This window comes from Gopherus flavomarginatus, chromosome 2 (assembly GCF_025201925.1).
Source record: "Gopherus flavomarginatus isolate rGopFla2 chromosome 2, rGopFla2.mat.asm, whole genome shotgun sequence".
In the NCBI taxonomy this organism is placed as follows: Eukaryota; Metazoa; Chordata; order Testudines; family Testudinidae; genus Gopherus; species Gopherus flavomarginatus.
In genome coordinates this window covers 217,013,204-217,036,682 of record NC_066618.1, presented here as the reverse complement: position 1 = coordinate 217,036,682, position 23,479 = coordinate 217,013,204, and the positions used below count along the sequence as shown (strand labels likewise).

The 23,479-nt window shown below is 42.3% G+C and overlaps 1 protein-coding gene across 6 annotated transcripts in view; it reads left to right on the top strand.

Moving 5' to 3' along the window:
* The first annotated feature begins 818 nt into the window (after positions 1-818).
* TMEM241 (transmembrane protein 241) overlaps positions 819-23,479 on the top strand; it is an 86,785-nt gene continuing 64,124 nt past the window's right edge. For 2 of the 6 annotated variants that reach the window (XM_050939253.1, XM_050939256.1), the window contains exons 1-7: positions 819-1,037; positions 5,893-5,939; positions 9,604-9,681; positions 15,958-16,039; positions 19,121-19,198; positions 20,735-20,760; positions 23,273-23,324. In XM_050939253.1, coding sequence (XP_050795210.1) covers positions 966-1,037; positions 5,893-5,939; positions 9,604-9,681; positions 15,958-16,039; positions 19,121-19,198; positions 20,735-20,760; positions 23,273-23,324 — 435 coding nt within the window. In that variant the 5' untranslated portion in view covers positions 819-965. The remainder of the gene's footprint in view (positions 1,038-5,892; positions 5,940-9,603; positions 9,682-15,957; positions 16,040-19,120; positions 19,199-20,734; positions 20,761-23,272; positions 23,325-23,479) is intronic. The other 4 variants (XM_050939254.1, XM_050939255.1, XM_050939258.1 and 1 more) reach the window with 4 other exon arrangements.

The window sequence follows — 23,479 nt, the reverse complement described above, 5'->3', positions numbered from 1 at the left end:
AAGCTACCTAACATAGCTTTTCTATATGTAAAAATCTAATTTCTTTAAGGTCTGACATCTTGGATTCTTTCAGGGCTAGAAGTGAGTGCTGCATACCCCATTTTGAACATGGGAATCTTCCTTTCACGTTGGAATCATGCTCCCATTTCAGGCCCATCAGGGTCATTACATACAGAACTCCAACACTTTTTCTCTCTAGAAGAGCTGTCACTGGGCCATGACTGAATTTTGCCCACACTGGGCCTCAGATGGGGTAATTATTTCGGGAAATCCCATATTTTTGGGATGAAAAGGAGGAAACATTCTACGGCAGGATTATTTTTTTGAAAAAGCAGCTGTCTGAATTTCTCAAAGGTTTGGAATGTCAGAATACAACCTTTAAAGGTGTTAAAGGGTAGTTAGAGGGGTTTCCAGTTGCGCTATGTAAACTTGATTGAACTAATCTGATTTAAAAAAAAACACCTTATTTCATTATGTAGACAAGTGTGTGATGCTTAATAGAGAATGTGACCTTTTCTATAATTTTTGAACCATTATAGAATTCTAGAGCAGGGATGTAATTCCCAAAGACATTCTGTAAGATGGTTTCCCAAAAACAACCTATGGAAAGGTTATCATTTGCTATTAAAATCTGTAGGCATTTATTTTCCACAATCAGGTCGAGTGTGAGAGAATCGTGAGTGTGAGAACCACACAAGTGTAAGAAGTGTGTGTGCCAGCAGTGCGGGTGGTGGTGGGGAGAGTGAGCATGTCTGTTTGTCTCATCTCCTGAAAGCATCGCCCTTTTAAGAAGGCAGTTCCTCAGGAGATTGTTCTTGTGCCTATTGGAGGAATCATACAGCAACGTGTCTCTGTCATGGCAGCTGTTCCAGGTGGCAGTTTCCTGAGCACTGTCTCCAGTTGATCACAGCAGGAAGAACCAGTGCCTCATCTTCCTCACCCAGACGGGGGAAATGCTGTGACAGATGTATTTAAAGAGACCTGCAGCTGGTCTCTCCTTCTGTCTCTTCTATTTGGCTTCTTATTTCACCAACAAGGTGAGGAGGAGGGAGCTGTAAGTTGGTTTGGATTGATTGAGTGAGTGCCTGAGCATTCCTTTTTTAATTCACCTCCTGGATTTTCTCCCAGATCTGACAGGAGGAAGGCTAACAGCATTTCTTTCTCCTCTCAGCATCTTTCCTTGCCTGCTGAAAGAGGAGGAGCTGCTATTTCACTTTCAGTTTCTCTTGAGACTTGAGAGACTCCAGCTGGTCATAGTCAGCTGCATACAAAACCCTTCCTCCTTGCAAACAGTCCTTGTGCACAGACAGAGGAATCTGGAAGGGGTCCTTATATAGGGGCTGGAAGTCTCAACAATATATGAGGGAGACACCCAACAGAAACCCCAAACCCCATAGTAAAAGGATGCCTCTCTGCCTCTGTCTCCCTTTAAAAAACAGCCTAGTGGCAAGAAGCCATAAAATATAACAGTTCCTTCACTTCTTATACCCAACGTCTGTCCTGCCCCCAGAAAGCAGTGAGGAGGAAAGATAGGTCACAGGAAAAGCTGAAAGTGATAGGAGGCATTAGGGGCTATTTGTAAATACACAGATTACAAAGTTAGTGTAAGGCAGAGAATAAAGCCTTGGACAAATGAGTGAAGTGTAGCTCTATGGGGGAAAGGGGCTGGGAAGAATTAAACAAGTATTAATTACTGTTATGATTACTGTACAGTACTTTCATTTAAGTGTGTCTGCCATTTTATATTTCTTCTCACTTTTTAATAACTTCTTTGGAAGCTTGCAATTGAATCATGAGGCTTCATTATCTTTCCACCTATTCCAGTGTAAAGCAGGAGTAACTGCACAGAAGTCAGTGGAATTATGGCTGTGTATATTAGATGAGAACCAGGCTCCTGGTTTCTTAATGTAATCCTTAAATGTTATTATTGGTCTAGTATTGTTCATGAGTGCTGTTTCGCTGACACTTCCTCCTTCTCCCCCTCCCCCTCCCCCTCCCTAAGAAGAACTGAAATGTTTAAAATCCTCTCAACATTTTTACTAGAATTAAAAAAAGAAAATAAAAGAAAAGAGTGGGTCTAATTTTGGGCTTCTGACATCTGAGATTATCTTTTCAATACAATGTAAGGCTTGTAAATATAGTAACTGTTTATTTACAGTGGCAGACAAACACTGATAGCAGTAAAAAAGGGCACAAAACTGAGAATTATACTGATTAGTAAAAGTTTGCCAGTCCCTCCAAAATTAGGGCTGCAATGTAAATGAAATCCAAGCTTCTCAGCTAAAGCTCTAGTGGGTTTCTATTTGCTGTTACGGGGATATGATTGTCCATGATTTTATGCACATCCGAGCCTCATTCAGCTGGCTCCATTTTCAAAGATGTGAAAATAAGCAACATTTTCAAGGTATGTAAATTGCAATATCCTGCCTACTTACAAGAGCAAAGGGAGGGTCTCTTTGCAGTCCAAACAAAAAATGTTACCTACAGAGCTGATAATTACATTGCTTTGACAGTGTTAGTTTAATATTCTTGTAAGTCTATTATTAGCTGCCTGGCAAATATAGAAAGCAGAGGTGGTAAAGACCTGATAGATCATGTAGTCCTTATACTTTCCACCATAGGATTAAGTGTATACCAGTAGGCACAGTAGTCACCATTAAAAGTAGAATGGTAGCTTAGTAGCTGCAACATTCACTAGGGAATACTGCAAACACCAAGGTACCTTATCCAAGACAAAACTGCCAAAGTTTTAAAGGGTGATCATGGTACCTAAGCAAAGCTTAATATCCATTGTAGCCTCATTAAACTATACATTCAGTGCAAAAATCTACTTTCCTCTGTGCTCTTATTGATGTCATTGGAAGCTCCATGAAGAAAAATATGCTAGAGTGCACACTGGATGAGAATTTTTATAGCCTAAATTTATTCCAAAATTGTTTTATTTGTTCGCTAAGTACCTGAGTTTGTGTATTATGTAGTTTTAATTCCACATTCTGAGTTTCACAGGTTTATTTTGAATGCCTGTCTCCCAGGGTTGATGGCATCAGTAAGTCTGGGATTCTGCTGTCAATGAGAATGGTGAAAATTAGTGGTAATTTCACTGAAGCCAATGGAATTCTAGTGGTAAAATCGACACAAGTGAGATCAGAATCAATCCTAGAGTTTGTATTTTGAGTGTCACATAACTGTGGGGAAACTATGGTAGCCTCTTCTTTTCTCTGCCAGAGGGTGCCTCTGTGGCACTGGTGCAGATACTTTGCAAGAAGAGACACCTTTGTTTGTACAACAAAGGTGTGTGGAAATCCTTAGGAGAGATGGAGAAATGTGTTTTTTCATACAGACACAATATAAAATCCCCCTCATCCCCCGTGGCTTCTGAGTTTGTCCACACACATTCTATTAAGAATGTCAAGGGGTGTTGATGTAGCAGGTAGGAACTGAAAGGGACAAAAACAGCAGCTGTGTTGTATATAAATGGTGTTGGGCTGCAGAAAGTGCTTGGGTAAATCTATTTTAGATAAGATAGAGAGCTCCCTCAAACACCTAAAAATTGTTTATGGCTTTAATGCAGAAAAGTTAAAAGATAATTAGAATAAGGCATTTTCATTTGTCCCAGGCACTGCAAGAGCAAAGAAAGAAAGCAAGACACTTGTGCTTTAAACCAAGACATATATCAACTCTGAAGAGTATCTGTAAAATGCCACTTTCTTACTCAGACCTCCCAGTGGGTATTGAAGTCATTTCTTTAGTAACAAAACATAGGAGCCAATTCCTGCAAGAGATTCACATCCACCATGCCCATTAAGGGCAATGGGTGTTGAGTTTTGCTGAGCTCCTTCCAAGATTATGCCAATAGGTTTTTGCTACTTTTTACTTCTAAAGGCATTACAGAGCAACTATTGTTAAGACTGCAAGCTGGAATCTTTTCTGACTCATGCATCAATAGGTTTGTTAGTTAAATTTCATCCGCAGGGCTAAATTCTACTTTCATTTACACCTGTACAACCTAATTGTTGCAATTATTCACATACTCATCTGAAAAAATGTGTAGCAGGCATATTTATTCACATCACAGCTAAAAAGTTAGCTTGGAGTATGTATTTAATTTCACTGCGAGGCAAGTTGCATAAAGACACATACGAAACCCTCATTACCCAATATTAGAATACTTACTGGTCAGGTGGGTACGTGGATAGAAAGTGTAATGGACCGGGTGATCAAATAGATTTTCACTTCTCTAAATTCTACAATGCTACTTGCAATTTTTATTTATAAGAATCATGAATAGTATATGAGAAGTGAGGGTATCTTTTGCATACTTATGTTGGTTAAGTTTGGAGCCTGTGTTTTCAACCAAAGACACAAATCTTTGGACTCTCCATTATTAAAATGTCAGTAACAAGTCTGTATTACATTATGCCCAGTAATGAGATAGATAGGAAACCCAACCTAGATTGACTGAACTAGATGAGATTAACTGGGCCCACTCACATGCTTATAACCCCATTAATGTCAGTGAGGCTCTAAGTGGTAACTTGTAAAAGAGCATGGCTGGAGTCCTAGCACAGAGCCAAAAATTACTCTATATGATTCCACTGCAAGTCTGGAAGCCCCAAAATGATCGTTGTGGTTCAGCCAAATTTCAGGTTCAAATGCTAAGGCTCACCAACACTAGATCTTAATCAAGAGTTTTATTTAAATCTTCTCCAAGAGTTCTCGCCATTCTCACCATTCCAGGGAACATGAGGACCACTCACAGTCCCTGAACTGACTACGATCAGAGTCTCTCACCCTCCATACTGTTCAGTGCTGAGCCCTGTAGGCAAAGTCGTCTTAGCCTGTTGTCTAAGCAAAGTATGATCCTTACAGGGAATAAATGTCTCTGCTAGCACCCAATGCCTTACTTCTTAATAATACGGTCCCCTTGCCTGCTCCTCCCTTTAGCATAGACAGCTTGTATTATCCCTTTTGAGGGCTGGCCAGCGGTGCTGGAACAATTTGTATAGTGGGGATGCTGAGAGTCATTGAGCCAAACTGTAAACCCTGTACATAATGGAAACCACTTTAGGCCAGGAGGTGCAGTAGCATCCCTAGTTCCAGCATCTATGGGTGTGGCAGGAATTTTTCCTTCCTTCTGAGAAAGTTTAACTCCTTCCTCCACTTTACTGCGGATGGTGTTTATAAACCTTGTCATAGCAAGTACTTAGGTGCTGCATAGGGATAAGTGACGGCAGATTTTAGCTCCTTATTTGCAGAGACACATATGTGGGAAATCATCCTAGGATCCACATCCCACACATACTGATCTGCTAAAACATTCTAAAGAAACAACATTAATGCTTCTTCTGTAGCATGTTACATTTCCAAAGCACTTTCCAAACACTAGTTAATATTCCATGCAAAAAAACTATACTAACTACACTGAAATTGCAAAGTGCAGCGCTCGTCGTCAGGAAATGGCAAAGTTAACATGCCCGTTCAACCTTTTCTCTGCCCCAGCATGGGCATGCAGTATGATACAGCTTTAATTACATTGTCACATATTTTTTTTCCCCCAGATCCTTGCCTCACGTGCAGTGTGGAAGGTGTTCAGTGAATGTGACAGCTGTCCAATATTTATATTTTTATCCATTGTTCAATATGCAGCCCTTAGCCTTTAGTTACTCTAATGCCGTGTAACTCCTGCACTGAATGAGGCAGGGTCCAACACATCTGAAATGCTAAGAACGGTTCTGCACTGGGGATGTGTCTAAAATTGCACTGATTTTAGAATTCCTTGCTCATGCTTTCTTCTGCAGAAGTTTCTAGTACTCCATTGCTTTCGTGAATGTCTGTTAATGTTATAACACTATGGCTGTGTAATGTTCATTAACTTGGTACTTTGTTTTCCAGTATGTCCTATCTGTCCTGAAATTCACCTACCCTACCCTTTTTCAAGGGTAAGTACCATTTGAAAAACACATTTGTTTGAAATATGACTCTAATTAGTAAATGTCTAGCTGTTCCATGCTGAAGCTAACTTTAGCATCTCCTGTCATTACAGGCTTTTCTTGTCTAGAAAACATACTCCATGTAGCCCTAGTAAAGTGTTTGTTAACCTGTCTATGTTAATATTAATGTCATCCTGGTAAAGTATCTGTTTACAAGATCAACAGCCTCTCTATCAATTCTAGTTTTCATGGTGGCCTGTTATTTTAACCTAGGAAAGTAGCAATTAAAAGATTCCCACACCATTTTAAGAAGTACTGATTTTGGCTTATGTGCATACATGATTTATTTAATTTCTTCCAATACGCTAACAATTAAAGATGAATCTGTATCTAGGCTAACACAAATACAAGGGCACTTTATTTTCAAGCTCAGCCCATTTCTTAATTGTAATTCTGTATTACAAATCAGAACTTTATGCAAGTGACTCTGACAAGCCTTTTGTTTTGGCCAAGTTATCCGTATTTACTATCACGGCTGTCATCAATTTATAAAAGACATTGAGTGAAATCCTGGCCCATTGACGTTAATGGAGGTCAGGATTTCACCATCATTTTTGTTCCCTTGGCATATGTGACCTGCCAGTAATGTTTATGGAGAGTGGATATTTTCAAGTCCTGGACCATTACCTAACTTTTTCTGTCTCCCCCCCTCACCCCCTCTACTGTGATGAACCCCGGTGAATCTCCAATTTCTTTGAGGCCTGTGAGGGCGATTAATCTAAAAAAGAGTTATGAACTCTTTTTTTCAGGAGTCTGTTCTACTGTCAATGTGTGTACAAATTACTTTATATTACTGTTTCACCCAAGAGGCCTGGTTATGGACCAGGACCCCACTGTATTAGGCACTGTACACACACACAATAACACTTCATGTTTTCTGGGATGAAGTGTGTGTGAGGGAAATATGTAGAAGACAAATATGGTGAGTCCTCATTTAAAAGTCAGCATTCACTAGCAGTTACCACACTGTTCTATCTGAGTTGCTGCAGTTATTTCCTTTTCAAGTACATGGAAATAGTGGGCTATCTTGTAAGTAATGGTTGGTAAATACTGACTGTTAAAAGGCCTTTGCATGCTATCTCTTTAGATTTGGGAGTAAGTAAGCAGGGGGGAAAAGCACCTTACCCTCATCATCTCACCCTACCATAGGTCTGTTGTTATTGCTTGTGTTCTCTGTCTAATGTAGGGTTCTCTCCTGCAAGGTGCTGAGGACCTTCAACTCTCATTGACTTCAACAGGAGTGGTGGGTACTCTGCACCTTGTAGGATTATCTTCAATACCAGAGATGAGTTTTCTTTCTGGGACTTGATCCTGCACCATTAACGTTAATGGGAATTTTGCCAGTGACTTGAATGGGAGCAGGGTCAAGCCCCTGATGAACATCCGGCTTACCCAGCTTTTGCATTATTGTATGCCCCTCATCTAAACAAGGTAAAGTGAACTGTTGTAGCTGCACTGATTGTTCTTAATGTTTCCTGTGGGCTGTAAGCTATCTGCTTTCCACCAGCATCAGGCTGTAGAGCAGGGGTGGGCAAACTTTTTGGCCTGAGGGCCACATCGGGGTTCTGAAACTGTATGGAGGGCTGGGTAGGGAAGACTGTGCCTCCCCAAACAGCCTGACCCCTGCCCCATATTCACTCCCTCTCACTTCCCGCCCTCTGACTGCCCCCTTCAGAACTCTTGACCCATCAAACCCCCGCCCCCCGCTCCTTTTCCCCTGACTGCTCCCTGGGACTCCCTGCCCCTTATCCAACCCCCCCAATCCCTGCTCAGAGCAGCAGGACTGCCAGCCGCGCCGCCCCGCTGGAGCCAGCCGCGCCGCCCCGCTGGAGCCAGCCGCGCCGCCCCGCTGGAGCCAGCCGCGCCGCCCCGCTGGAGCCAGCCGCGCCGCCATGATGCCCGGCAGGAACTTGCAGCCCCGCCACCCAGAGCGTTGGCGGCATGGCGAGCTGAGGCTGTGGGGGCAGGGGGACAATAGAGGAGGAGCCGGGGGCTAGCCTTCCCGGCAGGGAGCTCAAGGGCTGGGCAGGCTTGCGAGCCAATGTTTACCCACCTCTGCTGTCCAGTGCATTGCATGTGATGGTGTCTTTCTTTTCTTTTTTTGCAACACACTGCTTAAATTGAGCACTTCACAATGAAAGGATTAACAGGCAAACAAACCCTTTGTGCCTAACAGTTACACAGGTTACAATGGTTTTGCATTACAACACAGTACACTAAACATTTACTGAACATAAAGCAAATAGTGTTCCAACCCCATGCCACCAAAGAAGACTCTGCTAAACCAAAGGAAAAGGAAATGTGCAACATAAAACTAACACTGAGTATACAGATTTTCTTTTTATAGTTTAAAATAAATTCCCTCACAGTCTTTTCATGATTTCACGTGCTGTTTCTCTAATAGGATAGAGAAGGCTCTTCTGAGAGGGTAGAGTGTTATTAGCTGTGAAATACCAATATAGTGGCAGATCCAGGATGTTTTGGATTTTGTACAAAAAACTAGCCAGTTATGAAGGAGCTCTTTCTAGAAGCTACAGATTAAAGAGTGCTGTGTGCAGTCTATTCATTATTTGATTGTTATTGACAGTATGCTTGGCACTATATAGAACATAGTGTTGGACTATGACACAGTTAGGTTTGCTGCGGAGAAAATATTGAGCTGCCATGTAGGAACAGATGGAAAGTGAGCACAGTTCAGAGTATAAATGTACTGTTTTCAAAGATAAACTATATAGTTTGTGCCGTAGGGCATTAACAATCCAGGCCTAGTGTGACCTACCATGAATAGTCATGTTTGAGTTGATATGTGAAGTCAGTGGGACTACACTTGGTATCTTTGATGCTTACTGCAAGGAATGATCCACCTGAAGCCAGCTGTTGAAGCCTTAGATCCAGTAGCGTTTACAGGGTTTAGACTTAAACAGATGGACAAAAAGAATCCCCAAACCAAAACAAACCTGGGAAGACAAAGAGAAAGTTCAATCCCAAAACATTGTTTATTTAACTGTTTTCTTTTCCCTTCTCTCTTCTATAATATAATGGAACAGAAAGTTAGCTTTTGGGTATCATTAGCATGCATAGTGCTTATCAGACAAATAAACGGACAGATCCCTGCCTACTGTCTACTTTAACCCAGAGCAAGAGTCCATAAATCAACGGTGTTGGGAAAGTATATGGAAGGACCAAGGTTATAATGTAACAGAGCTGAGGTGCTAATCTTTAATGTGGTCAGTTCCTTCCATATAAAGTGTATTTGAATATAATTAGATTTGGGGCAGTGGCCAGAGTGATTGATGGGGTGGAGAGATTGAAGGCTAATGAAGAGGAAAGGTTGTAAAAGAAAAGAGCAGGGCTGTATGCGGTACAACAGTGGAGGGCAACTTGTGGCCCGTCAGGGTAATCTGCTGGCGTGCCTCCAGACAGTTTGTTTACATTTGCACGTCTGCAGGTTGCCCATCACTGCTCTACAGGCTCAGGGGTGACATTCCAGGGCTAGGAGGCACGACAAGAAAAGATGCCAAGCCACATATGAGGGGAACCTAACTTCGCTATGGAAAATATGGTTTGTGATTTTTAAAAAACCCACCAGAGTGACTGTTCTGTGTTGTTTCAGGTGGCAGACATTAGTTGGTGGATTTCTGCTCCACGTCTCCTGGAAGCTGGGCTGGGTGGAGATCAGTTGCAGTTCAAGGTACGGTGAACTCTGCAATACGTCATTAATATTTATTTTTTGTTGTTGGACTATGACACAGTTAGGTTTGCTGCGGAGGACAATATTGAGCTGCCACGTAGGAACAGATGGAAAGTGAGCACAGTTCAGAGTATAAATGTACTGTTTTCAAAGATAAACTCCACTTAGCAAAGGCATGAAATACAGCCGATGGGTGATGTGAAGGTTCAATTTTCCATGAAGAGTGAGTGGTAAAAGGTGGTGCAACCAAGATTTATTGACTTACATATTTTTGGTTGTAATTAAAAAGATACATCTAGTGTATTTGAAAAAGGAGTGAAATTTTCAGGGTGATATTAGTTGATAGAGCACTTTTGTGTTGAGACCTAAACAATTTGAATAGGGCATTGTAACTCTGGACTCTATAATTTTGAATGGAATCCTTTCTTTTGCAAGTAATGGTCTGAATTTTGCTTTCACTTATACCCAAGTAACTAGATTGACTTCAGAGAGGTTGCAGGGACGTAGATGGGAACAGAATTTGTCCCGATGGGGCCGGTGCAAGCACTAGGCAAACTAGGCGGCCGCCTAGGGTGCCGAGATTTGGGGGGCTCCAAAACGCAGTGCCTAAAAATAGGGCCAGATAGCAATCAAGATGCAGGCTGTAGAGAGGATGTAGATAAGAACCACGCTCCCAATGAATTGCTCTCCTGCCATTTAGACAGCCAGCGATTAGGAAAGTTCTTTGATTAGATCGCAGACTATAGAGAGGTGATAAGAATTACACTCCCAATGAATTGCTCTCCGACTCCTGCCATTTAGAAAGCCAGTGAAGTCCTTTGATTGTGAATCGATAATTGTACAGATTGCTGTGTTGGTAGGTACATTATTACAGTACTAGCTCCTCTGTCTTGTAGATTGCACAGCAGCAGACAGAAGGAGAGTGGAGCAGCTTGCCTGGGAAGTGTAAAACCCCCCACTGGGGCTGAGCTGTGCTGTCAGTGTGGTGCAAGTGGGGTGGCTTGCACATGGCATGCTCCTCAGAGAGCCGGCTGCAGGATTTCCAGGGCAGAGGCTCTGCTTGCGTGGAGGGGCGGCTAAGCAGCTTTAACCCACTTCATTGCACCCAGCTTTCTACCCTCCCGACCCTGCTTTGGTGTGATGGCTGCGCACTCTCTGCCTCACAGTCCTGCCTGCCCCACACCCCCCTGCTGAAGCAAGAGCCCAGTATTCAACTCCCCAGCCTGGGTGCAGGACGGACTCGTGAAGGCAAAGCAGGCCACATGCTCCCATTGCCCTGTTGCAAGTGCACTTGGCCCGCTGCTGCTGCATGCCAGGGACTGGAGAGGATAGTGCCTATTTCATCTTGCAGCTCTTTGAATTCTACCCCTCCTGCTGCCCCCCTTCACACTCAAACCCAGTCCGCTTCCCTTACCCTTCCCAGCCAAACCCAATCCTCCCAGTGACCGAACCCCAGCTGCAGACTGCTCCCCTTGCACTCCCCAGCCAAACCCGATACCCCACTGACTCGATCTGCTTCCCTTCCCCACCTAACCGGATACCACACTGTGTCAACCTGGTCTGCTTCCCTTCCGCTCCCCAGACAAACCCAATCCCCCACTGACCTGAACCCAGTCTGCTTCCTTCTCCTCCAGGCCAAACTCGAACCGTCACTGACTGATTTTGATCTGCTTCCCTTCCCTGCCCCAGCCAAACCCGAACCCCCACTGACCGAACCCGGTGTGCTTCCCTTCCCCGTGGAGAAAGAAATTCTAAATTATGAGGTGTTACTCTGTGACAGTGTATTGTGTATAATGTATGTGATTTATTTTAAGATCCATGCTATGTTGTGCAAAGTGAAAACAATAACAATGTCAGCACTGTCAGGTTATTCGTTTATTTTCATTAAATATGTAGACTAAATAATTCAATTAATAAATTTTCAAGCTGAATGTGTATTAATTCTAATAAACAATGCCACATTATGCAGTATTCATTTCTGAAAGTTTTTAATAAGCGATGCTGGGATAGGGGGGAAGCGCAAGGTGGAAGTTTCGCCTAGGGCGCAAAATATCCTTGCACCGGCCCTGCGTCCCGATATGTTTTTTATAAACAATTTGAGTAGAGTGGAAATATTTTGGGCCAGAATGCTCATTGACAGGATCAACCCCTTCGGAGAACAGCCTTGTTCTGTTGGTGGTGGTTGGTAACTACAGTTACTAACAAACTTTTATTCTATATGCCAGGGGTAGGCAACTTATGGCACCTGTGCCAATGGCGGCACGCAAGCTGATTTTCAGTGGCACTCACACTGCCTGGGTCCTGGCCACCGGTCCAGGGGCCTCTGCATTTTAATTTAATTTTAAATTAAGCTTCTTAAACATTTTAAAAACCTTATTTACTTTACATACAACAATAGTTTAGTTATATATTATAGATGTATAGAAAGACTTTCTAAAAACCATTAAAATGTATCACTGGCATGCAAAACCTTAAATTAGAGTGAATAAGTGAAGACTCGGCACACCGCTTCTGAAAGGTTGCCAACCCCTGCTATATGCATTATTTTTCTTTACCCTTAATATAGCCTGGAAATACAGAAGAGATGCAGGTATAAGTTACATCCTGTCAATTTTTTTTAAGTAGGCCTCATTTGGAAATGATTTTTTTTTGGATGAAATCAAAATTGTTTGTCAAATTTTTTCTTTGAGGTTTTTATGGGTTGTTGAAAAATTTAAAGCCATACCCAGAACTAAACTGATTTTTTTTGTTTCTAATGTTTATTTCTTTCAGTGAAAACGCTGAAAAATATTGAAGAAAATTTTAGATGAAAACTTTGGATTTTGTTGAAAAGCCATTTTCTATCAAAGAAAAGATTTGATGGAAAAATTTTGACCAGCTTTTTTGTGTGTTTTGGAAACAAAGCCTTAGATCCACTAGATGTCAGTCTGATACAGGGAACTAAATGAGACTAACAACCCTTGAGAGATGAACAGTTGAGAGAATTTCTCCATAGTTTTATGGAGTAGGCATTCTCTAACTATTAGTTAACGACTAAATTAAATAACTAGGCATAGCCAATGCTTTAGACTCATTCTGCAAAGCACTGTAATTATATTTCAGTCTTTGTATGAAGTCTCATATTTTGCTGTACCCTTAGCTAGGTACTGCAATTCATGCAAGACATTTAAGTCCAAATTTTCAGAAATGCTGTTTAGTTCTGGGTGGCTTTAATTTTTGAGAGCCCATCTTTAGATAGCTAAACTTGGTTTTTAGAGGAGCCAAGTGTCCACATCTCCAAGCCCTCGTCCAGACTAACCCGCGGCATCGGCGGGTTAAAATCGATTGCTCGGGGATCGATATATCGCGTCTAGTCTGGACGCGGTGTATCGATCCCCGAGCGCGCTTACATCGATTCCGGAACTCCATCAATCCGAACGGAGTTCCGGAATCGACGCGGAGAGCCGCGGACATCGATGCCGCGCCGTCCAGACTGGTGAGTACCTCGATTTTAGAAATTCGACTTCAGCTACGTTATTCTCGTAGCTGAAGTTGCGTATCTAAAATCGATTTTAATTCCTAGTCTGGACGTGGCCCAAGTGATGCTTCTGGGAGCTGTGTTCAACACCTCTGAAAAATCAGATGCATCAAGTAAGGCACCCAAACTTAAAGGGTGCTTTTGAAAAATGTAGCCCCATTAGCTTTGCACTGGAATATCCCTTTCTCTTGCGTGTACTTCTGACCCTGAACCCAAGAAATATATTTTATAAAAGCTAAAAAGCAGCAGATACTGAGTTATATAAGGCATATGGCTTACAACAAGTTTTCTTTAGCTTTTTGGAAACCCCAGTTTATCATCCCCCAACTCCCAAGGCCACCACAGTCACCATTCTCCTACCTGCAAAAAGGCTGGATTTGTAACTCGTATGGAACTTGGCTCAGCAAGAAGGGCTCTGTAGAGAGTTGGAGATATTCCCACCCTTAGGGGCTCTGCATAATATCTCCGTAGTTACTCAGGGAGTAAGAGACTATGATTCATATTGCATTCACTCAAAGAGAAATGCAGAGCCCTAAGGATTTGATTCAAAACCCACTGAAGTTAATGACTCTTTCTATTGACTTCAGTGGGCTTCTGATCATATCCTAACAGCCAGGCAGCTGCCTTTTCCTTTCCTGTCATTGTTACAGCGATTTACTTCCCTGTATGCATGTTGCTGCGTTCTGCTGTCAGTCACGTTAATACATGTGACTCTGGCCATGTTTTCATTACAGATATAAGTTGACCTAATTTATGTCGGCATGCAGTTATTAAATCACTTGTGTGGATGCACACTTGGCTCCTTGTATTGGTGGTGTACGTCCTCACCAGGAACACTTGTATCGATTGTATTGTCAGTGTGTGGCATTGTGGGACGGCTCCTGAAAGCCAGTAACAGTCAACGTAAGCAGCACAGTGTCTACACTGACACTGCATTGACCTAAATACATCGATCATATGACCTTAGGCCACTCAGAGAACTGGTGTTACTAAATTGGTGTAGAGAGGCACTTACGTCCAAATTTAAGTGAAGACACTTCCACAGATAAGCTGCCTTGCATCAACCTATATCAGTTTAACCTTGTAGCATAAACCAGGTCTCAGTTTAACCCAGCCAGCTGCCTCCCATGTGCCCTCTCTTGGCCTAGGGTCACACTACAGGCAGCCTTCTTCAGTTTCCCTTCTTGGACTATTCAAAGAAACATTACTTGAGGCTTTTTCTTGGTCAAAAATACCCAACATACTGTTACATCATCAGAACTTCTTTTTGAAATTCTTTTCCACTGCATATTATATGATTGCATTGGAGATATAAACATTTCGGGAAACTTCAGATGGTAGTCAGGGTTTTTTTATTTTTATGTTCCTAATGGGAATCCAGTTCTCAAGTTGCTGGGTTTTATTTTTCCAGAGTTCTCCATTTCAATGGCATCGTGAACTCATTGGTAGTGCACTACAGTAGGTTCGGATCCTGATCCAGGCAAAATTCCAGTTGAAGTCAATAGCCTTAAAAGGTGCATTATTCCTATGAAAATGATCATAACTACCCAATAAACAAGAAAGCCTGGGGATTTCTATGTCTGACTTTTAGATCTCCTGGGTTTTTAGTCATGTGTCTTCAAAAGCCTATATGAAAAGAAATGTGCAGAAGGGGATGAAATGTGATTTTATGTTTTTCTTTCATTGTAGTTGCATAAATCTTTGCACATATATCCTCATTTCAGCTCATTTTAATTTCACATTCTTCAATGGAGTTTTTTATGTTGCTTTTTGCATCATGTGACTGCACTTTTTGGCGCTTGTCCACAATTCATGAACATGATGTAAACCAGGGGCTTGTTTTGTAGTATTCAATTGACTTTGGAAGAACTAGGATTCCACACTTTTCAAAAATAAATATTCTGGCCTTACTTCATGATCTGTTAGGCCTGATCCAAAGCCAGATGAAATCAATAGAAACATTCATTTACTTTAATTGACTTTGAATCAAGCCCTTAGTTGCTCTCCCTTTCCCCCTTATTCAGGATTTGATATCACTCCCACTGAAGTTAAGCACTTGCTTGGTGCTTTTCCTCCCCTACCCTCTAACACTTGCAGAAGAAAACAAATTGTGAAGACTCTTCATAAAGGTGAAACTTCAGCCCACAGCACAAAACATGACTAAGAAAAATTAGATCAAGCTGGAATGACTTCATTTGCCCATATTAGTTTGGCTTAGTCAAAGGTATGTCATTAATGAAACTCAAGAGGCAAATCTCACAGGGGCTAACTGACCTGTCGGAGGAATATGTTTGCAGACCTAGCTGAGGAATAAACATGTACATCCTGTGTGTGTGTGTGTGTGTGTGTGTGTGTGTGTGTATATATATATACACACACATATATGCATCACACAGGCCATTTTATACCTTCGTCTGTCAGTTCTTCCAACTTCTATTGAGCAGATTTCTGTCAAAATCAATCCGAACAATTGCTGTTAATGGAAGTTAAACAGGTATTCTGGGAAGATGTATATTGGAGAGCACAACTTCTGCTTCAGTAAAGGGAAATTTGGGGTTAGGTGAATTAACTTGTTCTTTTCTGTCCTGGAGAGTTCCTGAGTAAGTCGGGGGTGAGAATGTGGGGGCAAAACACTGAATTAAATATGTACAGCTTTGCTTGAGAAAGCCCTTTTACATTGGTCAGCATAAACAACTGCTGCCAATGGCCATTTGTAAAAGGAATGTGGTAAATAATGGTATTTTTCATTTTTTTTACAGATCTGAAGTACTGACATGGCTCCCGGCTTCAGCACTTTTTGTGGGCATTATCTATGCAGGTTCCAGGGCATTATCTAGACTGGTAAGGAACACAGCAGTGGAAATGAATAACCAGATTCTCTATACTTCATGGATAAAGAAAATGTTCTACAAGCAAGGATTTCAGTGCTGTTTTACTAACACTACTAGAGATTAGAGTGTTGATTCTGCAAGATGCGGAGCATCACTGAGATGTACCTCGCACCCTGAATTCCCACTGACTTCAGTGACAGCAGGGAGGACTCAGCACCTCCCAGGAATGCTCAGCATCTTGCAGAATAGAGCCTTGCCAATCTGCCTTATGCAAACAGAAGTTGCTGGGGGAGTTACTAACTCGGTTTTTTAAATTGTTTTTCTCTATTGCAAATGAGATACATAATGAGATCGGTGGAAAAGGCTTGTGTCCCTTTTATAGGATATTTTTGACACATTATGGGGTTTGAAAAAATAAATTGCAAATTGTCTATTTGGGAAGCAGTTAAGGGATTGAATGGATTCATAAAGTCATTTAAACTGTAATAGGCCAGTGAAGATCTAGGTGAAGTCAAGTATGCTTTAAGTAATATTTAATATCATTTGTTTAAATTGCCTTCAGTATTTTTGAAAATGAAAATCTGCCAAAAACCCATATCAGTATTTTATAGGAATTGTCCAGTCTGTGTGATCAGATGCTGTCCAAACTTCCCTATGAGTTTTGTCAATGCATCCCAATCCAGACCTAGACAACACTCTTCAACTCCATGGCCAGATCATACCCACCCACATTAATACCCACAAGAGGGATGGGGAGGGAAATCTCCGTAAGGATCTGCTTGCAGTGATACACTTCAGCTTCATCTTGTTGGGTGGAGAGGGTGAAGGCAGGGCTCCCCACTGCCATAGAAAAGGCTGTGGGGCCCAATCTCATTCCCTGTGGGTTACAGTGGATCTTCAGGAAACTGGGGCCATTTTCCTGCAGATGGAATCTCACCCTTGGCCACCTACAATGGTGGCCTCTCTGGCTCCTCATTAGAGCAGATCCATTTGGCCTCTCCTGGCTGTGACTAACCACAGATCCTTTAGAAAGGGCTAAAAGGAAACAATAATGCATCCTCAGGCTTCAGGCTGTATTGTCTTCTCTGCCTGCCCTCCATAGGGATGGAGGAGGTGCTGAGTAAGTCCTCCTCAGTCAGATCCCTGGTTCACCCACTCCTTCCTTGGTTTACCCAGTTTCCTCTCCTTCCCTACTGCCTGGATACATGGACATCCAGGAAAGAGGGGAATGTCTTTTGAGGGGAGAGGAATGGTTGAGCCCACTTCTGTGCAGGATGGCAGAGATCCACACAATGAGGTTTCCGTCCATGCACAGATCTTAGGAGTCCATGTCCTAACCTCTCTTGAACAGAAGCTACCAGTTGTACTTTGTTTTGTGATGTGGACAAGTCAGGATTTAAGGGCCGATCCTGCAAACACTTGGGCACATGAGAATTACTCATGAAAATAGTCCTGTTAGGTTCATGAACCCTAACTGGTGTGTAGATTCATATATTTGAGTGAATTTCACTCCTGAATGTATGCTTCAATGTCCACTATAGGCATATAATACAGATGTAAGGAAAATTAAGTCAACAGTTCATTGGAGTTGGGCCTGCTTGCATCAGCGGTATGTTTGGCTCTTGGATCCAGTGGTTTACCTCCTAAGTAGAAATTTAATTAATTGCATGGGCCATGCCAAGGGCCAATCCTTCCAACACCTATGAGTGAATAACTTACACACATAATTGTTTACTGTATTGAGCTCTCTATTATTATTTGTGCACGTCACAAAACACACTGTCCATCTCTGCTCAGGACAGGGCTGGAACTGGAAGAGGATTGCTTTTGTCTCAATTGAGATGCATTGACAGAACTATGTGGGGAAGTTTGCACAGAATCCAATTGCACTGGCTGGTCCCAGACAGTAAACCTTTCATCCCTGAGAACTAAAGCCACTCATACATTTCAAAAAAAAATTCACATCAAAGATAATAAACATATGGAGAAGGTTAACTGAGCTGGTCAAATTGGAGCAATTGTTGGCTCTAAAACACATTTCTTTTGACTCTAGAAGGAGCCAGTAGCATACAAAAAAAGTAGTAAATTGGCTCCACAAAAGGAATAATGTAAATTCTGGTGTCAGCTTTCCTTGGATATCATTATTTCTAGATTTTCCTATTATTGTGTCTAGCTCAAGATGCTAATATTAGATGGTCTCGTTTTAACTTTCTCACTTGGCATCAGAAGTCCAAGTCCAGCTGTGGGGTCAGTACTTGTTAGGTTTTCATTATCAGTGAAAGACCAGCTGACAATTTGCTGCCTACATGCACTTTTGTTTGCTTGGTTTTTTTTACATTTTCTTGCTAATTTAAAGGTGTCTAAAGCAATCATGTAAATGTGTTCATTGCTCCATCTGAATTGTCATTACAGCTAGGAATATTTTAGTAGAGACATTTTGTCCAGCTATTTGAAAATGAAGAACAAAACACAGAAAAATGGTTTGAGGCTTCTTTGCAAAATAAAATCTAAGATGTATTTGGTGCATACACTATTTATCATCCAAGTGGATCTCAAGCACTTTACAAACATGAACTAATCTCTCTAAGTCTGTTTTCCCCATCTGTGGATATTAATTTTTACTTTTCTAACATGAGTATTATGAGAATTAAAATCAACATTTTCTGATGTTGGGTTGCCTCAGTTTTTGGCTGTCAATCTGAGACACCTCAGACCTGATTTTAAAAAAAGTGCTGAGCACCTGCAGTCTAGTTGACTTCACCTGGAGTCAGATTAATCACTATTATTGTTGTCTATTTCTTGATTACTTTCATTGGAGTACCACCAAGAGGCCCTTCTGGGTCCTTTTGGCTTGAAGGTAGAATTCCAGTACTGCTTGAGTACCTTATTCTATACTACTTCCCTAGTTTATGTCAATTCTCCATAGGAGAAACTGATGGTAAACCTGTAAAACCATGGCATCCACAATGCCTTAGTCTTAAGTAACGCCCAAGTTTCTGTATCAATAGACAGATATAGGAAAATGAATAACAGTTTACTGTAGAGAGAGAGGGTGCTAATTCTGAATGTCATTTTCCTCCTCCGGTGGCAGCCAATTCCTGTGTTCCTTACTGTCCACAATGCAGCAGAAGTTATAACCTGTGGATTCCAGAAGTTTGTGCAGAAAGAGGTAATCTATATATGAAAGGCCAGTTCCTGTAATGTAACTGCACTATAACAAGATGCTGTATTTCTTTTAATACCTAAATTAGTCTTGCATGCTTTCCTGCCTGCACTGATTGCACTGCAGTGAGTCTCAGAGACAGCAGTCACTGTCAGCAAATATCAAGCTATTGACCTTTTTCTTGGCTAGGGAAATACTTTGAATGTATATTGACAATTTGATCTGTATTTTTTAAGACTAGTTTTGATCCTGATGATTTGTTCCTTTTGAAAGTGAAAATCCCATCTCCTTTTGCCAGATATAAGAACTTGATCCTTTAACCTCAATGGCAGGAGAATTGGGCCCCTTAAATCTTGCAGGTACAGTGGGTATAGTGATTTGATAAATGATGAGAGTCTCGTGAACTATACAAAGCTAGAATTGATTGCATCTGAACATGAAGGGGGGGGGAGGAACCATATATTTTTAGGTGCTATGGGGTATGGTTGCACTGCTTTTTAAAACCCATGGCTGCGAATCTCAGAACCCAAGTCTACAGATTCGGGCTCATCGAGTTTGCACTACAGAATTAAAAACAGCTGTGTGGACATTCGGGTTTGGGCTGGAGTTTGGGCTCTGAAGCCCAGGAAGGCAGGGTGGGCTTCAGGGACTGAGCCCCAGCCTGAACCGCAATGTCTACACAGCTGGTTTTAGGGCCATAACTACAAGTCCATGTCTGTAGACACAGGCTCTGAGACTTGTTGCCATGTGTTTTAAAACGCAGTGTAGATGTACCCTTATAGAGTGCAATTCCCATTTAAGTCAGGAGAAAGATTCCCATTTCCTTTAACAGGAGTGGGATCTGTCTCTAGTCTGAAGATGTATTGGAGATCCTGCTTATTAGAGATCAGTGTGATTTGCTGCATAGAGTGGCCCTGGCAAGCACTTCATACCTCATGAAGCCTCCTCTAGTTTGAAAGGACTCTTCCATTAATTACATCTATGGTGTGTAGAATAAAAGACAAACAGCCAGCACTGGGTGCCACTGAAAAACTGAAGCTCAAAGGCTTTACAAATGTCTATAATTTGATCCAGCCATGCCACAGTCTGGGTGTATTAATAGCCAGGCTTTTGGCTCACTCCAAGATAAAGGCCAGGTATGAAATTAATATCTAGTTTCAGGTTAAGATGACCAGTATGCTGAAAATTCAGTTCTGAGATTGGTTTATGCCAATCTATAATCCTCATTCTACTGCAAAGTAAGTGTCCCAGTCAAGCACAATGGCTGGTTTATTGTTGTTTGTCAGCCTCTGAACCAATTTATTTGCTGGTTGGGATGATCTATAATGGCTTTAACTCTTTGTTGAGAGACTCCTTTCCACCATATGTAGAACTTATTTTATTAAATTATTAGTTCTGAATTTTTGTTATGTATAGCAAATATTTAGAGTCACCAGAGAAAATGTTTGAAATCTATCTCCCATCTTAACGCAAAAAATGACCACTTTTTCAGCGATCAGTCACTTTAAATCTTTTGAGCACGTTTTCTTTCTTTTTATACAGCAGACCTCTCTCCTAAAAATCTGTAGGTAAGTTTTTTAAGCTACTCAGATGGGGTGAATTGCACTGGTTTTGGCTCTGGTTTCTATGTTTGCTTCAGGTAATGGAACACCAAAACAACGTATGACTTAAGACACATTACTGTGGGCAGCAGTAGGCCCGCATTGCAACATTTATGTAATTAAATTATCTTTATATATTTTCATTTTCTAAAAACAATTGTATAAATAGATTTCCCCGTCTTCCCCCCCTCACCTTTATATAACTTAAATGGCATTGCTGGAAGGCCAGTGATCATAACTAACAAACCATTGCATGCACGGGATGGAGGCAAAAAATGTTTTGGAAAGGAAACATATTTCAAGTTTAAGCTTCCAAAGGATAATCATAAACAGCAAAAGAATGAAGCTTTAAAGTAGCTCAAAAATCGCCTTTCTGAAAATTATAGGGCCCAATTCTGCCACCCTTTCTCATGCTGGTGGAAGAATCTGGCCCTTTATTTGTTGTCCCTGTAAGTTTAACCTCTGAAAAGGAGAGAGGGAGAATAAGAAATAGAAAAGCCATTCATTCAGAAGACCAAGTGCTCCTTCCCTCCCGCAGAACCCCTAGTGCAGTGGTTTTCAAACTTTTTTTCTGGGGACCCAGTTGAAGAAAATTGTTGATGCCTGCGACCCAGCGGAGCTGGGAATGAGGGGTTTGGTGTGTGGGAGGGGCTCAGGGCTGGGCTGGAAATGAAGGGTTCAATGTGTGGGAGGGGACTCTGGGCTGGGGCAGGAGGTTGAGGTCCAGAAGGGGTTCAGGGTTCTGGGCTGGTGGTGCAGGCTCTGGGGTTGGGGTGCAGGAGGGGCTTTGGGTTTGTGGGGGGGGGCTCAGGGCAGGCGTAGGGGATTGGGCATGCTGTTGGGGCTCAGACTTACCTCGGGCAGCTCCTAGTCAGTGGCACAGCGGGGGTTCTAAGGCAGGCTTTCCACCTGTCCTGGTCCCGCTGACTGTGTTGCGCCCCAGAAGCAGCCAGCAGCAAGTCTGACTCTTAAGCGGAAGCATGCAAGTGGCTTCGTGATGACTCTTGCCCACAGGCACTGCCACCTCTCCCCCCAGCTCCCATTGGCCAGTTCCTGGCCAAAGGGAGTGCGGAGCTGGTGCTCAGGATGGGGGCAGTGCGCGGAGCCCTGTGTCCCGCCGCCTAGAAGCCGGACCCATGCTGGCAGCTTCCAGGGCACAGCGTGGTGTCAAAATAGGTAGCCACTAGCCTGCCTTAGCTGGGCAGCACCGCCAACGGGACTTTTAACATCCTGGTTGGCGGTGCTGACCAGAGTGACTTAGTGCCTGACATGCTGCGACCCAGTACTGGGTTGTGACCTGAAGTTTGAAAAACGCTGCCTTAGCGTGTGGATTAGCCACTTTGTTTTGGAGCTTGAGAGTAAAGCTGCCCCCTTGCTCCTAATCAGAGAAGATTAGTTTAACATTTATGCTGTTTAGAAGCAACACGTTCATTGATGTTTTAGAACTTTTTTCAATCCAGGTGTTTTTTTCCCAATGATCTTGTCATACATGGGTTTTGATCACTGGTTTATCTCCATCAAGCATGCCTGAGTTTTTCTTGTTTGGTTTTGCTTTCCCCTGCCACGTTTTAAAAACAAACAAACCCCAACAACCAAAAAACACCTCACAACCCTGGAAAACTAACTGCAAAATAATTGTTCATTATTGTTACTATTGATCCAGAGTTCCTAACTTTTCATGGTGTGTTGCAGAAATAAAGATAGACACTAACTTTGGCCCAAAATGTGTACATTCTGAGTTAGGTGAATTTAAGAAATGACGACAACAGATGACAAAAAGGGATACATGGGGAGGGATGAGGGTTACAACAATTAAAGTAAACAGGCTTAATTCTGCCCTGCATCTGAGCTCTGCCTGGCGCAGGGGAGAAGGGTGCTGTCAAAGAGCAAGTCATAGCTACCTGGTTCTGCAATTGACTCAGCCCTCATGTGAGTAAGAGCAGCTTTAAGGACCTTACACCAGGGGAGGATTGGTATATTAGAGCTTCTCTCCTTTGCACCCTCAGTCCACTGTGGCCCCAGTGTGCTCCCTACGCTAGGAGTTGGGGGAGGAGTGGCTGGTGCAGGTGCCACCTCTGCTGGGTTTTTGACTGCAGGGAACTCCCCTCAACAAGTGGAACTCTTTGCTGGCCATTTATTGCCATAACGTGACCTCCCCTTTGTGCTGCTGGAGTGGAACAAAGGGGCTGGATGATAAGGGAGAATCTGGCACAATACAATTAATACTCTCAAGTACAAAGCTTGTCCACAGCATTAACTCATGTACATTTTGCATGGGTATTCTTTTCTGCTGATTAAATTCTTTTTTCGTTGTTAAATACAAAGGAGAATAGGTAAAATACCTTCCTGTTGGTGGAAAAAGTGATCATTTATGTAAAAATGAAGGGATGTCAGTGTGGGGTTGAATGGAAACTCCCAATCTGATCTGAGAGTGCAGCATTGGGTTATGAATTATAGGTGTTTGTTTTCTTTCACACAGTGTGCTATTCCTTCTGATCGCAGCAGGGTGCCTTCCTTTGTTTGACACGCAGGTGGGTTCTGTTTTGTCAGCTGTCTTTGACCTTGGTATTTGAAAGTCTTGTTTCCAAGCCGGGGAAATATATTTGCATGGCTTTTGCGTGTGTGCTAAGGTAATTCGCAGTCAGTTTTGTGAAGGGTTATAATACTCTCTCCTTGGCCTATTATG